This window comes from Archocentrus centrarchus, chromosome 19 (assembly GCF_007364275.1).
Source record: "Archocentrus centrarchus isolate MPI-CPG fArcCen1 chromosome 19, fArcCen1, whole genome shotgun sequence".
In the NCBI taxonomy this organism is placed as follows: Eukaryota; Metazoa; Chordata; class Actinopteri; order Cichliformes; family Cichlidae; genus Archocentrus; species Archocentrus centrarchus.
The window spans coordinates 26,580,310-26,596,353 of NC_044364.1; the positions used below are offsets into that span (position 1 = coordinate 26,580,310).

The 16,044-nt window shown below is 38.9% G+C and overlaps 1 protein-coding gene across 1 annotated transcript; it reads left to right on the forward strand.

The window, feature by feature from the left end:
• The first annotated feature begins 2,620 nt into the window (after nucleotides 1-2,620).
• On the forward strand, nucleotides 2,621-9,263 carry LOC115797963 (zinc finger protein OZF-like). The gene is made up of 2 exons (XM_030754574.1): nucleotides 2,621-2,946; nucleotides 7,444-9,263. Exons 1-2 carry the CDS (start codon nucleotides 2,826-2,828, stop codon nucleotides 8,724-8,726), a joined length of 1,404 nt encoding a protein of 467 aa, XP_030610434.1. The 5' UTR covers nucleotides 2,621-2,825; the 3' UTR covers nucleotides 8,727-9,263.
• The last annotated feature ends 6,781 nt before the right edge of the window (nucleotides 9,264-16,044 follow it).

Below are 16,044 nucleotides of genomic sequence, written 5' to 3' on the forward strand. Positions count from 1 at the left end.
TGTAGCCTTTGAAGGTGGCCCAGGATATAGGTTTAATAATTATATGGAATTGCCTCTTGCAGTAGTATTTTAGATCTAAATCTAATGGTTCTTATAACTGGACTTGTTGCACAGGTGGCATCCTATCATGCTGGAATTCACTGAGTTTCATTCTTTCACTAATGTTTGTAGAAGCAGTCTGCATGCCTAGGTGCTTGGTTTATACACCTGTGGCCATGGAAGTGACTGGAACATCTGAATTCAATTATTTGGATGGGTGAGTGAATACTTTTGGTAATATAGTGTAGCGTGTATGAGTGCAGGCTCTGCACAATTGCACATAATTGACAGCATAAATATTCTCTCACCTTGTTTTTCACTATGAGTTGAGTCAAATGTCTCCTTTTAAAAGTTGGTTGCACGTACAATTGATATGCACAGCTGAGAACACAAATGCTTACAGTTTATGCTTAAAACTCATCTAAACAATGTCCATCAGTATAAATTGTAAAAAATGAAATAAGTTGGAAATGGCAACCCATCAGCTGTTTTACTTGTCACATTTGGAGTCAGCAAATCAAAATCCATAAGAAATAGCACATTTTATTTCTGAAGCAGGTAGCTGTTAAAAATGGTTGACCAGTGTTGTAGATAATTCCATTAGAAGTGATTGAAAAGCACCAACAGAACAAACAATACCCACAAAGATACCACAAATTACCAGTCTTTGCTGCTACTGAATTCTCCGTTAGATTTAAACACAGTATTCTTTAAGTACCACATCCCAGTATTTTATGGTCTCTGGCAATATCCAATGTTTTCATATCCAGCCAAAAAATATTTGAGCCAGGGAAAAAGAAATTTGGGCCCTGGTTCCAATAGACCCTGCTCCTTTCCCCCTTCTCTCTTGCTCTCAGGTGGAGTATATGCAGGGCTTTCGCTTGCTGTTCCAAACATGGGTGGGACTGCCCTATTTTCTGGTCCAGCATGCACATCTGCTTCCCATTTTCTCATCAGCCCTCTGGAATAAAATCCCAGTTGAAACCTTCACTCTTTGCCAGATTGTTGTCACCCTTGTGGTGGTAATCAGGCTCTCGTACCTTGTGGCTTGTTTGGCAAGTGCTTCCTAGTTTCCTGACCTTGTTCTCTTGTCTCCATTCCTAGTTCCTTTCAGTGTGTGCCTTGGCTGAACACTGCTTACATGCAAGCAGAAGAAATCCCTTGTTGTCTCTTTTCCTCCTGTCAGACTAACCTGCGAGCCAAGAACTGGCAATTCCTCATCGATATTCACACTGGAATACTCGCCTGCTCATTCCCCTCATCTGCCTTCTTCATCTGCAGGATTCAGTCAGAATACAATTCATTCACTGGATTCACTGGAAACTCTGCTAACATGTTCTCTTTTCTCTGGCAGTCCTCCACTCCTCTGTTCACCCCCTACTGGACCTGCAAAATGCATACCTGAGATACCTACCTGGATACCATCTTTGCTTGTGTAAAAAGTAAAACTTGCTTTGGTCTTTTTTGGGTCTTGCTATTGAGTCAGCATGTATTTGGAATTGAATTTTCTGAACTTTAATGTAATCCAAAAATTCTTCTCAAATCTGGACATTCTGAAAATAAAAATAAATGAGTTCCTTCTCTTTAACTCTTCTTTTGGCTGCTCCCTTTTGCGGTCACCTGCTGATCATCTGCCTCTATCTCACCCTATTCCTTCCATCCTCCTCTGGCACACCAACTCTCTGCATGTGTAGAAACAAATCAGGTTTCTGTTTTAGTTGTAAGATCATTGAATCCACATCCAACGTATGGTGATACTGTTTGTTTGCATGCTTTTCCATCCAAATTACCACAGTTCACCTGTTTAAATAAAGGGTTTAATAATAATAAATTAAACTTTCCAAGAACTTTCATGAAGTTAATTTCAGAATATTTAAGCTTAACAAACCATAAAGTACATTTTATAAGGGAAGGTCAAAGCTAGAAGTAGTATTATCCAAGAGCCAATGTTTTCCCACAGTTTTGATTTTGTCAGCTTTAATGCATTAACTTTATCAACTTTATTCTTTATATGGAACTAAGCATAGAGAAATTAAAAAGTGCAAACAAACAAAATACGTACACCTAATTATGTAATGGTACAATTGGATAAAAGAAAAGAAAATATAAAGTAAAGCTGCAAAAATAAAAAAAAACATAAAATATTAAAAATAAATCAAATCAAATAAAAAAGGTCAACGCAAACCAAAAATAAACTAAAATAGGAGCACATTGCAAAGTCTTAATAGATTTTTTTTTTCTGAGGAAATAATTTTGGCACATGGTTACATTTCTTCTCTTACGAAAATTCACTATGGTTTCCTATGTTTTTACTGCATAAAACCATAGGAAACCATAGTGAATTTTCGTAAGGGTTTCCTTAAAGAAAACATAAAATAAGGCTTCGTGTTAGAAATTTAAAATTTGTGGATATAAAACGTAACGAGGTTCGTTACAAAGTATTTCTGTCAAATACGTAATCAGATAAATAATGATTTTAGATGAATGTAGATTTCCTCACAACCGTGATTTTTTTTTTTTTATCTCGTGGTTGCTGCGGTGACCAAAGGATAAAGGTGTCCGTGCCGATGCCTGCTCAAAAATACAGGAGACACGTCAACAAATCTTTCACAAAATGACTGAAGGAGAGTGGACGCCCTGCTGGACTCTGCATGGATAACACATTCATGTAGTGCAGACAGAAATGCAAACGCGGTGTGTTTGTTCGGAGCTCGGTTCTGCGCAGGCCCGGTTCATGTGAAAGGAGCCTACGGTTTATTTTAAAGACGAGAACAGCCGCTGACAGCATGGACAGAGACGATTATCTGCAGCAGTACAGCGCTGACAGCTTGTCTTTGGAAGAAAAACCAGAGATTAAACCCGTCGGAGTACATCAGCTGCAGGATTCCGATATAAACCGAACTGATGGTAAGAATAATTACAGATTTAATGTGGAGAAACTGCTAACTAGCTGCTAGCTCGAGGAGGGCTGGATAAATTTGCTTCAGGTGAACACTGACCTCCTCATCTCCTCTGACTCCCAAATGGTTAAAAAAAAAATGTCTCTAAGATTTTACATAAAGACACAATGAAGTCCATAGCAGGTCTTAAAATGACGTAAAGAGAACAACAGCACATTTTACACCGTGTCATTATTTATCAAAAACTAAGCCAGAATGAAGAAGTGCACCCAGTGATTCAGCAGCATGTCGGATCACCTTTAGCAGCAGTAACCCGAAGAGACTGTTTTCTGTTTGACTTTGGAGGAATTTGGGTAGCTTTGCTTCAGCTCACTGAGGTTTGCAGGCATTCAGCTGTGCTCAGCTCTTTTAAGATCCCACCGCAGCATTTCAGAGGGGTGGAGGTCTGGACTTTGGGGCCGTTGCAGCTCCTTCATGCTGCCCTTTTTCAGCCATTCTGCTGTAGATCTGCTGCTGTGCTCGGGATCATTGTCCTGCTGCATGACCCAGTTTGGGCCAAGCTGTAGCTGCCGGACAGATGGCTCACATTTGACTCCTGGCTGCATCTTACTAAGCAGGAAGGATGTATTTAGTTTTTCATAGTTTTTATTGAATAAATGGCGACACAGTGGCATGTATTTTAATACCTATTGAAGACCAGGTGATTTTTTTTTTTTTTTTGTAAATTATGGCCTTAGATAAAACCTTAGAAGTGAAAGAGGTTGTAGTGTCAGCTATCTATCACCAAGAACATTAAATTAAGTGAAATATTAAGTAAAAGTAACTTCCACAGCTTTTAAATTAGGCTTGGAAACAGTGTCAGACCTGAATGCTCTAGGTATGATGTGTTTACATGTACAGCAGGCTTAAAGTTGCAAACCTGTAATGTGCAGCGGCTGCATTAGAAACAAACATCAGCACTCAGAGTGCACTGTGCATTAAAATACATATATTCACTCATGAAGTCACAGATTTAACAACTCTCTGCCATCTCTGCTTTCTCGTCTTATTTGCAGAACCAGGTTGACCTATTTGTTAATATTCGTTCTGTACACCTGTCACATGTTCCTTTGACATGGATTGCATGCTCTGACCATGATGTTAGGATTTCTCAACATAAAGAAAATGATGTTAGGTTTTCTTAACATAAAGAAATCCTTCGCCAAAGTTCGTTGAAGTGCTGTGTGGAAAAACTACCTCCATAGGATTTAAAAGTATGAGCCAAGAGTCAAACATGAAGCCATCTGTCTAACAGCTAAAGCTCGGCCTAAACTGGGTTATACAACAGAACAATGATCCCAAGCACAGCAGAAAATCTGCAACAGAATGGCTGAAAAAGGGGGAGAAAGAGAGTGTTGCAATATCGAAGTTCAGACTTCTCATTGAATTGCTGTGGCGGGACCTTAAGAGAGCTGTGCATAAATAAATTCCTGCAAACCTCAATGAGCTGAAGCAACAGCGTAAAGAAGAGTGGGCCAGAATTCCTCCACAACAGTGAGAGAGACTGATAAAGCCACACAGAAAATGATTACTTCAAGCTAGAGCTGCCAGAGATACTTCTACAAACAAAGGTGGTTATCAACTTGTTAAACCTAGCCATGGTTCCCAATCTAGCTGTGAGCACAGTCATATAACAGAGGCTTTGTTTGTAGCACATGACAGGTCACAAACACAGGCATGTCTCCAGCAGAGCAGCACATTTCACAAAGAGCAAACTGTAATATGAGAAAATAGAAGAAGGGGTTAAACACACATAATACACAGTGTGCATCATATTAAAAAGCACTGTTGTTGGTGTGTACACACTGTGTGCTATAAATGGTAAGGAAGAATGAATTTATGAAACTCTTACCCAATCTATTTAACACCTACAATCAGAAGGAGTGTGTGAAAAACTAAATTCACGGTTATTGCTTCCATAGGAGGCCATAACTCAAATATGTGGCTGTCTGACACATTACAGCCTGGCTGAAAGTGGGTCATGCAGCAGAACAATGATCCCAAGCACAGAAGAAAATCTGCAGAGGAATGGCTGTTGCAAAGGCCCAGCCAAAGTCCATGCATGTCCGCAGCAGAGTGGGGCATTTTTCAAATGAAGAGCAAACTATAATATTAGAAAAAGAGGTTAAATGCATAATACAGACTAAATGCAGCACAGTTCTGCTGCTACAGCAACAGTGTGTGAGTGCAATAGGAAGAGCACTGTACAGTTTATATTGTTTAGCACATTAATAAGTTATTAACATTAACAGTTTAAAAGCATTGTTATTAATATGTGAAAGCTATATACTTGGAGTGGTCAGTAAGTGTGGAAAAGAGTGAAATAAATTCAGTCTAACACCTGGAAGGAAAGCTGAAGACTGAGTTATTAGACTCATTCATGCATCAGTTTCTTCACTAAGGCACAGAAAATTCTGACATTATTGACAATTATGTATTCTGCTAAATGAATGCAGATGTGTTTAAACTGAGGCTGATGGTGCCTTTGTACATGTGGCACTAATGCACCATACCATCAGAGATGCAGTGGTGTCTTTTTTTGCATTCAGCTGCAGCTCAGTCAGTGTTAAATGGTCTGAAATCAAGTAAAGATCAAATCAAAAAAGCATAATTCAGATGGTTAAGTAGGCTGCAGGGCCTAAATGTTCCTTACACACAGAAATGTAAGTAAAATGGTAAATGGACTAGTTCTTATATAGCGCTTTTCTACTCAATCAGAGCACTCAAAGCGCTTATACAACCTGTTTGCATTCACCCATGCACTCCCATTCATACAAGCACTTCCATCATTAATTAATTAGGCTAAGTGCTTTTTTAATTAACTAGCATTCACACGCATTCATACTCCGACAGAACGGTCAGAGAGCAACTTGGGGTTAAGTATCTTGCCCAAGGATACATTGGCATGTAGCCTGGAGTAGCCAGGATTCGAACCGCTGACCTTCCGATCAGTAGGTGACCTGCTCTACCTACTGAGCTACAGCCACCCCTGTAGCTGTAGCCACCCCTGTAGCCACCTAAGTACCGGTTAGAAGATGCCTGCTAAGAATATACTGTATATATTTATATATTCTTAGCAGGCGTCTTCTTTTCCTGTGAAAGGGTTCTAGCCAGTGGTTGACGGTAGCACCAGTCTCTGGCTGCATGACCGCAGATGCTCGTCTCTGGATGAGTGATCTGGAACCATCATTTCGTTGTGTGCCTTGTGTACACAATGACAATGAGTTGAATTTAATCTAACATCTAACATCACTCAGCGCAAGACAACCTCAGACAACCGGTTTGCTATCAGAGCTCTTCGCTATCACTGCAATTAGCAAGCGCGATGCACCCCACGCACTCCACCCCATCAGCAATACCAGACTCTGATTTTTTTTTTTTTTTTTTTTTTTCTCTTCTCTTGATAGATCGCTTCCCTATAGTATTATTTCACCACAATTGGCAATCTACCACTGGGTATGGCCAGTTTCTTCACAATGTGCACGCACAATCTCGCGATGGTCCTGTTCACACTTGATTTCGCGGAAGTACAGAAAGCTAAATGGCAAGGTGGAAGAAGAGGAAAAAGGAGCTCAAAGGATAATTTCTGGCTTCCTTTAATATAAAATCCCAGGAGCTGTGAGAGGCCTTAGAGACAAAGCTATAGTTCCCAGTAAAATTATGTCACTTCCTGTTGTCATAGTTAGTGGCTTGCATTAAAAACATAGTTGATGCTGACAAGGTGATGAAGGATATTCCAACGTAAGAAGTCCTGTTAGCAGCTGAACAGATTATGTTTTTGTTGTGTACGCTTACATGATATCTACAAACCCATTAGTGGAAGGAAACAGCCCTCTGGGACATGTTGATATGTAAGTGTAACTCTTCTGCTTTTTAAAAAGGAATTATCAATCTAATTGTTCACCATCACTCAATTAGCATTAGTAAGCATTTAGTGTTTAACATTAGCATGCTAATTAGCATTAGTAAACTATTTAGCATTAGCTTGCTAATGCTAACATACCCCTCCAGCTACAGGCCCTGGACTGAAAATTTTTTTTCTGGCTAGAACCTTGCATGACTATTGAATACCAAATCTTGATATAAGTGGAACTCCATTCCTAAACTCATACTTCAGTGAGCAGCATAATTTAACCATGTCTGGTTTGAACTCTGAACACCATGGGCTGTCCTGGAACAGTTGGAACAGTATGGGTACAAGCTGCATCCATAAACTGTTGACTTGACGTTAATACCCAGCATGAGCTTAATATAGGGGCTGGTTATTGGACCTGTACAGTGTGTGTAGAGGACCTGGCTGTGTGGGGAGACTGATTAAAATGGAATATGTTGTGTTAGTTAACACATATTCTAAGCAATGTAGTTTTATAGCATTTTAAATCAAATTAAAACTACTGAGAATCAGTGTAAATATACACAAAATCACAGTTGTTCATGTGCACGTGTGTTTCATTGTTACCTGCAGATGTTCAGCAGCTTGTTGTGATTAAAGAAGAGGCTCCCTGGGACCAGCATGACTCGGAGCTCCTCCACATAAAGACAGAGCAGGAGGAACTCTGGGCCAGTCACGAGGAAGACCATCTTAATGGGTTTGAGGAGACTGAAAACACTAGGTTCCCATTCAATATTCTGGTGAAGAGTGAAGATGATGACGAGAAACCTAATTTTTCACAGCTTCATAAAAGCCAAACTAAAGACTGCACTGCAGGAGAGCGTCCAACCAGCAGCTTAACTAAATGGATTAAGATAGAAACTTATGGAGAGGATGGTGGGGGTCTAGAACTAGCCAGGAAACCAGATCCTAGTACTCATTTACAAACAAATATTGATAAAGGGGCTTCCGACTCTTCTGAGACTGAAGTTAGTGATGATGATTGGCAGGGCCCTTTGTCAGAGTCTGGACCTGAAACTGAAGACAGTGAAAATGGGTGGAAGGAAACCAGAAAGCCTGAGTCAGGTGTACCTGGTGATGCAGGACACAACACTCCCCAAAAAAACTTTAGCTGCTCTGCATGTGGTAAACAGTTTGTCTACAAGCAGTCTCTTAAGAGACACATCAGACGTAATTCAGAAAATGGTTCTTCCAGCTGTTTGGATAATATGAAATGTTTTAAACGAAAGCAAAGTATAGACTCGCATATCAAAATTTACACAGGAGAGAAACCATTTGGCTGTGGCTTTTGTGGTAAAAGAGTTAAGTATCTGTACAATCTTAAATCACACATGAGGGTCCACACAGGAGAAAAGTTATTTGGCTGTGATGTTTGTGGAAAAAGGTTCACACATCACCAAAATCTGAAGACACATGTGACAATCCATTCAGGAGAGAAACCATTTGTGTGCGATATTTGTGGCAAAAGAGCACGGCATCAGAATAATCTTAAGATACACATGATAGCCCACACAGGAGAAAAGCCATTCGGGTGTGATGACTGCGGCAAAAGATTTAAGCGGAAGACTCATCTAACAACCCACATGACGGTCCACACAGCGGAAAAACCGTTCGGATGTGATGTGTGTGGTAAAAGATTTAACCGCAAATCACATCTTAGGACACACATGATAGTTCACACGGGAGAGAAACCGTATGGCTGTGATGTTTGCGGCAAAAAATTTAACCGAAAAACACATCTTGAGTCGCACATCACAGTTCATACAGGAGAGAAACCATTTGGTTGCGCTATTTGTGATCAAGGATTTACCCAACAGGGAAGTTTAAATCGACACATGAGATTTCATTTGGGGTAGAAACACAGTTACAGTTGCAAGGGTTGGTCTGAAAGGGTGAACTGTTGCTAAAGCCTACAGCAGAGGCCCTGATTTACACTAAATGCCACTGTTTTCACCTGCGTTTATAATTTGGGGATTATTTTTTAAATTTTGTGATTAATCATTGTTACATTCTTGGCATTTTATGTTATGAGTTAAGAATTGGTGCAGTGGTTAACACCATCACTCCACAACAAGAAGGTCCTGGATTTGAACCCACTGGCCAGCAGAGCCCCTCTGTGTGGCACCTTTGTTCCTCAGGGTACCCCAGCTTCTACCCACAGTCCAAACACATGCTTGTTGGGTAAATGGGCCATTCTAAATTTGCCATAGCGGTGAATGCGATCCTGAATGATTGTCTCTGGTTAGCCCTGTGACAGACTGCTGACCTCTCCAGGTCCTGTGTCCTACCTGTTGTGGTGTGACAGCTGGGATGGTCTCCAGCCCCACCAGGACCCTCAAGTGGCTGCATGGAGTTAGTAAGTGTGGCAGAGTGGGCAATCCGCTGACACCCCCCCCCCCCCCCCCCCAAAAAAAAAAAAAAAAAAAAAAAAAAAAAATATATATATATATATATATATATATATATATATATATATATATATATATATATATATATATATATATATATATATATATATAATCTGCCATTCTCAATCTCTACACCTTTTTATTAGCACTAGTTGCATCTTTAAATGAAACTTTTAAAACCTCATGGCTCTTGGTGTTCTGGTCACCAAATATTTGAATGCTTCAGAAAAGAGTCTCTCTTCAGCTGAGTACAATTTCAGTGTGGACATTAAGCTCAGAGCTTTTTCATGGTGAGTAATCCAAACCACTAAGCAACATATTAATGACTAATCTGTTGTTGCGGATGGATCATCTCAAATGTTCTTCTGGCTGAAGTTTGGTCTGTTTTTGGCGTCTTTTTCCTGCCATGTGATGATGTATATCTCAGCCCATTGGGGACCCTCGGCATGAACTTCTATTGTGAACAGTCACACAAACTTTATTGATGCTGAAAGATTTTGGATTTTTATCTTCTTCGAGCAAGAAATGGCTATTGAGTTCAGGCTCATTAAGTGGATGGCTTAATTCATGTAAGATGCACATGCAATGCTCCACTCACTGGACAGCTTGTGTGAGTCAACAAAGCTGGACCACAAAATCTATTCTATTTTGTATATTTGTCTCCTGATGGTGTTTCCAAACAGGTGCTGTCCAGGCTCACTCATTCAGCACTGTTTTCTCCTAATCCAGCCTGCATCTAAAGTAACTGTTTTGTGACTTATTCATCATTATTTATGATTATTAATCATTGCTATTATCATTATCCTTATTAGGATGATCATTAGAGAAGAGATTGCCCACCTGTGCCACTTGCTTTAGAGGTAATCGAATTTACTTTCATTCTTGTGTATTATGAATTTGAGAGGAACACATTGTAGTACTTTGATTCATAAATCTGTAATCCTTATAATGTCATTAATAATTTCCTAAATTACCTCCAAAACAGAATTAAGGCTCATATTTTGCATTTTGGGATATGATAATTGATAAATATTATTAATTTAGTATTTGTATTTATTGAATTCCTTCATTAGAATTTAGAGGTCAGTGCCCTAATCAGTATTTTAAAATGTTTTCAGGGGAATTTTTTTGAATGAAATGATGAAGGATTGTTTGTTTTTCCTAAGTTTTGAACCAGCATGTCTTCAGCTTTTGTTTCAGCTGTGGGAGTTTTGATCACCACGCTAATCTTGTCCAGCAGATGGCAACAGTGTGACAATAAAAGGATTCAAGGCTGGCACTTTGTATGCTATTGTTCATACATCTTTAGTTATTAATCAAGTAAAGACAATTTGTTATTATAAATTCCAAAGAATGGACATTATAAATATTGCATTTAAATGTGTAAATAAAAATAAACATTTTCCCCGTCAAGTCCAGTGTTGGTTTAATTTTCAGGATCCTTTAAGTCGCTGACAGAAGAGCAAGATAAAGCTGAGCTGTTTTAGAGGTAAACAGAAATGCAACAATGTGCATTTGTTGCATGTTTAAACAGAATTATATTGTTTGCACCCCCAAAAAAGGTCATAACTGATTGTTTGTTTATAATGACTTTGTGACTTTCCTATTTTCTGTGCATCACTCAGCCTAAAGCCTTTAGTTTCTAAGCCGACGGGCATCTTCACGCTCCTTCGGTAACCATCTGCGGGCGGAGACAAAACATTCATTCAGGAGCCGTCTTCCTGCTCTTTTGCATTCTCTGTCATAACCCTTGTGACGCGACCTTCACTTTTTGGATTTCTCCTCTATCTTCACAGAGATCTCAGATATGGTGAGGCAGTGAGGAAGACTGAGCCACACAAGCATTTGTCTGTGTTAGGAGAGTTGCTACAGCCATATTTTTAAAGCTAAATCCAGATTTTTGCACACTGTGATCGAAACAGTGTGCTGTAAGCCCAGCAGGGCAATGTGCCTCCATAAATACAGAATGGGCACATCATGGTGTGCTCATCTTCTGCTATCAAAGCTACCAAAAACAGGAAATGACACAGACCAGGTCTTTGAATTTCTACCAAGTGTACAGTCAGTGTATGAGCCAGCAATGTATTAACCAGCTTTTCTTAAACTTGAGCTGGCATGCTCCACTTCAGAAGCCAAAAAAGGTTTTAGGAGTCATTAACAACAAAGAAAATTACCTGAGTTAAATCTTAGTGGAATAAAGGGCAGCAGGATGCTGATGTTGGGATTTTTTTTTCCCCCCAAAAATCATTGAAAAATAGTTTCACTCCACTAGCGTTTTAAAAACAGTATTACAGTAGGTGGGACACCTCCAGAGCTCGGGAATTAACACGCTTCCTTCTTTGTTCATTCTGTGCAAAAGTGTAAAGAGGACATTTCACAGTTGTTGAGCGAGGTTATAAAAGCAGGAGTTCCCTGTGTTTCTGTAGCACAAAGTCAAAAACTTTAAAATATTACTTTAATTTTCCTTCATTTTCTTTCAATTGTTTATTTTTCCTTCTATTTCTCCAGTCTGGTTTCCTCCTGTTATCTTCATCCTTTATTATTTTTCTTTATTCCACTTTTCTTTCATTTGAAGGGGAAATATTGTGGCTTTTACAAATTGCCAGTTACAAATTAACTTTGATAAGAATTTACATGATAAACACCAGATGAAGACAACTTTATAACAGCATTCTGTGATCGCGTCAAAGATTTGAAACAGATTAACAAGCTGAAACCAGTGATGAGATTATTTTAGAAAGATTAAGATTTATTTAATAAGATTAAATAATTAAATACTGCACACCATCCTCAAAAGCTCAGTAATTAAAACATATCTTATTTTGATGTGTAAAAGCAATGCTGTACAGCTTCGGAGGGGGTTTTAAAGCGGAGCTTTCCTGGAAATTACTGTTGGCTCCAGCAGCATTTATCTTTGCTAAAAAAGGAAGTAAGCACATCTTCCAGAATGTTCCAATATTACTTAAAAAATTATCCTTCATTTCCTCTTTTCATTTCAGTTTTTTCTTCCTGCCTTTGTTAGTTTCTTGTATCTATGCATTCTGGGTCCCCACAAATATTTCTATGCTCCTTTCTTATTTTCTTTATATGGTTTTTATAACCTTTGAATTTTTTTCTCGTGTTTTCTGTTGGGTTAAGCAAAGAAGCCATAATAAAAGTTGCTGTTGCCTTCCTTTTTAATGGAAGCAATATGGATATTCTCCTCTGACCTCTTGCTTCAACAAGGTGTTCTTTCACAGAGAGCTGCTCCTCACTGGATATTTTATCTGTTTCAGACCTTCTCTATAAACCCTACAGATGGTTAAGTGGGAAAGTCCCAGCAGATCAGCAGTTTCTGAAACACTCAGACCAACGACCATGTCACATTCAAAATTACCTTTCTTCCTCCACTTCGATGCTCGGTTTGAACTTCAGAAGGTAATTTCAAATGCAATGTTTCTATCAGCTTAACAATTATCAAAATACACACAAACTGTTTGTGTGCAATTTGTCACACAGTGTGTCTGTGAGCAAAAGGTGCAGCTGCTGTATCTCCCAGAATGAGAGAGAAGTTCACTCAGAAATGGAGAAAGATGAAAGAAAGAGGCCAGGAGAGGAAGAACAGAGGTTAGATTTAAAGGGAAGGACTGCTCAGTAACATTTGATAAACTGGAAATGGAAAAATGGATCTGTATATGATGTGAATTCGATTTTTTTTTTTCCCACATTGTGAAACGTCCCGCAAAACAACAAGGCACACTAACTATGTGTTATTCAAATACTGCAGATTAGTGCAGAATAAATAGCTGTACTGTGGTGAAGTTACAGTAAATCTCAGTGTTGGACTGGTGCAGAGATGAGTTTGAACTTAAGCTGATGAAGCTTAGATTCATTCACTGAATTCAACCTTTTATACCAACTTTATACTCCCAGCGTAGGGGATGGAAATCAGCTAAGATAGAAATACTGGGTTGCTGATCATTAGAATTAAATAAAGTTTGTATTCTCATGTAATAATATTGTTTTATTATTACATTAATATAACAAAAGGTTCAGTTAGCTTTGCACAAAAACAGTACATTTCAGAACCTGTACTTTTTCACTTTTACTTGAGTAAACAAGTTGAATCAGTACTTCAACTTTTACCAGAGTATTTTTTAACATAATTATCTGTACTTCTGCTTAAGTACAGAATGTCTGTTTTTTTTGCCACCTCTGAGTGCAGGTTTTTAAACTTGTTTCTATTTTGCTCTGTGCCTCTTTGTTCAGCTGATCCTGACCAAAGCCAAACTGACGTTTTGGTGAAAAATGTGAATGATTCAGTTAGTGCCACGACTCAGAAGAACAATTTCATAAAAACAAAAATATTCTGACTGCCTGAGGTTAAAGTTGATGGTAGAAAAATATCATTTTCGACCTTTCTATGAGCACCTTTCTATTTTTGCCATTTGGCAATTTAAATACTTTTTCCTTTACTGTTCGTCAAACTTTAAAATCCTCATGCTGAACACTCACCCAGCACAAACGCTGGCAAATGCCTATAGAGTTTCATTTTGAATGACTCAACAAGCAACAGTTTTTTTCTCATTTCTTTGCGTTGTCATCCATCTTTTGTGCTCTGAATCAGTGCAGCCTCAATTACCTATAGATGATTAGTCATTGTAAGGTTACTCATGCTGGATAGTCTGAGTCCCTCTTAATAATGCCACAGGTCTCAGAGTATTCATCACAGCAGATTTGGGAACTGCATTTAAAGGTGTGTTTTTAAGAGACTGCAGGTTAGCACTGGCATGTCATCTGTTGCATTATGCATGCTGCACAAACAGCATGCATAATGCAATAGATGATGTGAAAGTAACCGATGATGCTGCTGCATATACAGCAGAGTATTGCTGCACGTCCACTGGTTGTTTCATCACTCTGCTTCCCTCCAGTTTACACCATTATTTACACATCAAGACGTTGAGAATCAAGATTAATGTGTGTTTTCTCTGTTTGTCTAAAGGTTATAAATACACAGCATAAATAAAACAAGACCATTCTGCAGATCAGAGCCACATCTTGTTTACCACTTTGGCAAATTAACACCATGATTAGGGGGAAAAAAGGAAAACACTGACATATTGGAAATCTATACCAGTAACTGACTGCAGACCAGGCACAAGGTCCTATTTACCATTTCCTACATTCAACATGTCCTGTGTTACTCACCAGATTCAAGGTTTCCTTGTACAGACTTCCACCCCCCCCTTCTGTCTCATATACAGGAAGGATGCAGTCACCAGTGGCCTTGCACCTGTCTCCCCCCCCTCCTCAGCAGAGCTATTAAAGCCTTAGTGGCTGCTGCTGCAGCAGACATCTCTCCAGATGTATTGGAACAAGGTCCCACATTAGGCCTGATGATGGGGTTGAACTGGAGGACAGGCACCCTTTGGTGGGGATTAAACAGAGGCCAGCATTGGCACAGCGCCTTAAGGTTATTCATAGTCCAGTGAATCTGGAGCTCATCAGTTCTCTTTCTGCAGTGGAAACTTTTATGCATGCTTCCCTGAATGCATCACTGCTGCAATGAATAAAAGAAGACAGTGTACCTGTCACATGCACGTGTATTGTATATATGTTAACGTAAAAGAGATTTAATTTTAAATCAAGTACAATTTATTCAACCTTAGTGCAGCAAAAGTTATAACAGAAAACCTCAGAATGGCCTAACTTGTGTTAGTTAGAGATCTCAGTTTTATCATATTCCCATGCTTCATACACGCACAGAACCACTCCTTTTATTAACAACGCTAAGCAGCCACGCTCATTAATGGAGTATTTAATGTGTCTGAGTCAAGATAAATAATTGCTTGTCATTTCAATTAAAGATCTTTGGCTTGTTCTTTCAAGGTTAGCTGTCAAATAAATAGTTGGACTAAAATCCAAGCTTCTGCCAGGACTTCAGAGTCTCTGTGTCTGGCAAAAAGTCAGAGGACACCAAAGAGCTTTGATTTAAATTTGTCAGACTACTTTACACACACACATATATATATATATATATATATATATATATATATATATATATATATATATATATATATATATATATATATATATATATATATATAAATTTTTTTGGGGGGGCTACAGCTGTTTTATTGGCAGTATAAAGAGAGACAGGAAATGGGGGAAAGATACAGGGAAAACACGTGGGCAAATTGGCAACAAGCCAGGACCGCAAGGCGGCCCGCCTGCTCCACCCCTGAGCCACCTGGGCACCCTGATATATAATATTTCTTTATATACTTTCACAAGATTAGTGCCTTAAATCTTTTCCGGACTGTCGTGCAGTTTGTATCCGAAAGTCCTGATATGATAAAGTTCAGAGCGAGTATGTGGCACCTTAAGTAATAGTGCCAGTGCCAAGATAGCATATCAGGGGGGTGTGAGAACACAAAATAAGTGAAATATTACTTCCACATATGCATGGAGGTCATATGAAAGTATGTTAAGAAGAGCTGCACAGTTTTCAGGTTTCACATTTAAGAATTCATCTTAAATCCAGTGGGAGATAATCCACACAACCATCCAAGTATGAAGCAGTGTAGCAAGAGAATAATTAATGCAGTCGTATTATGGATCCCTACAGGTAGCTGGATGTGAAAGGGTTGAGCTAACTTCTGCATGATTTCATGGTTTTTGGTTTCTGTCCCTTGATGTTTTATTCTGTATTCTTCTTCCTGTTAGCTTTCCCCATAGACTGTATATGAACGATGGTCTGAGAAGTGAAGCCCATGGAGAAGTA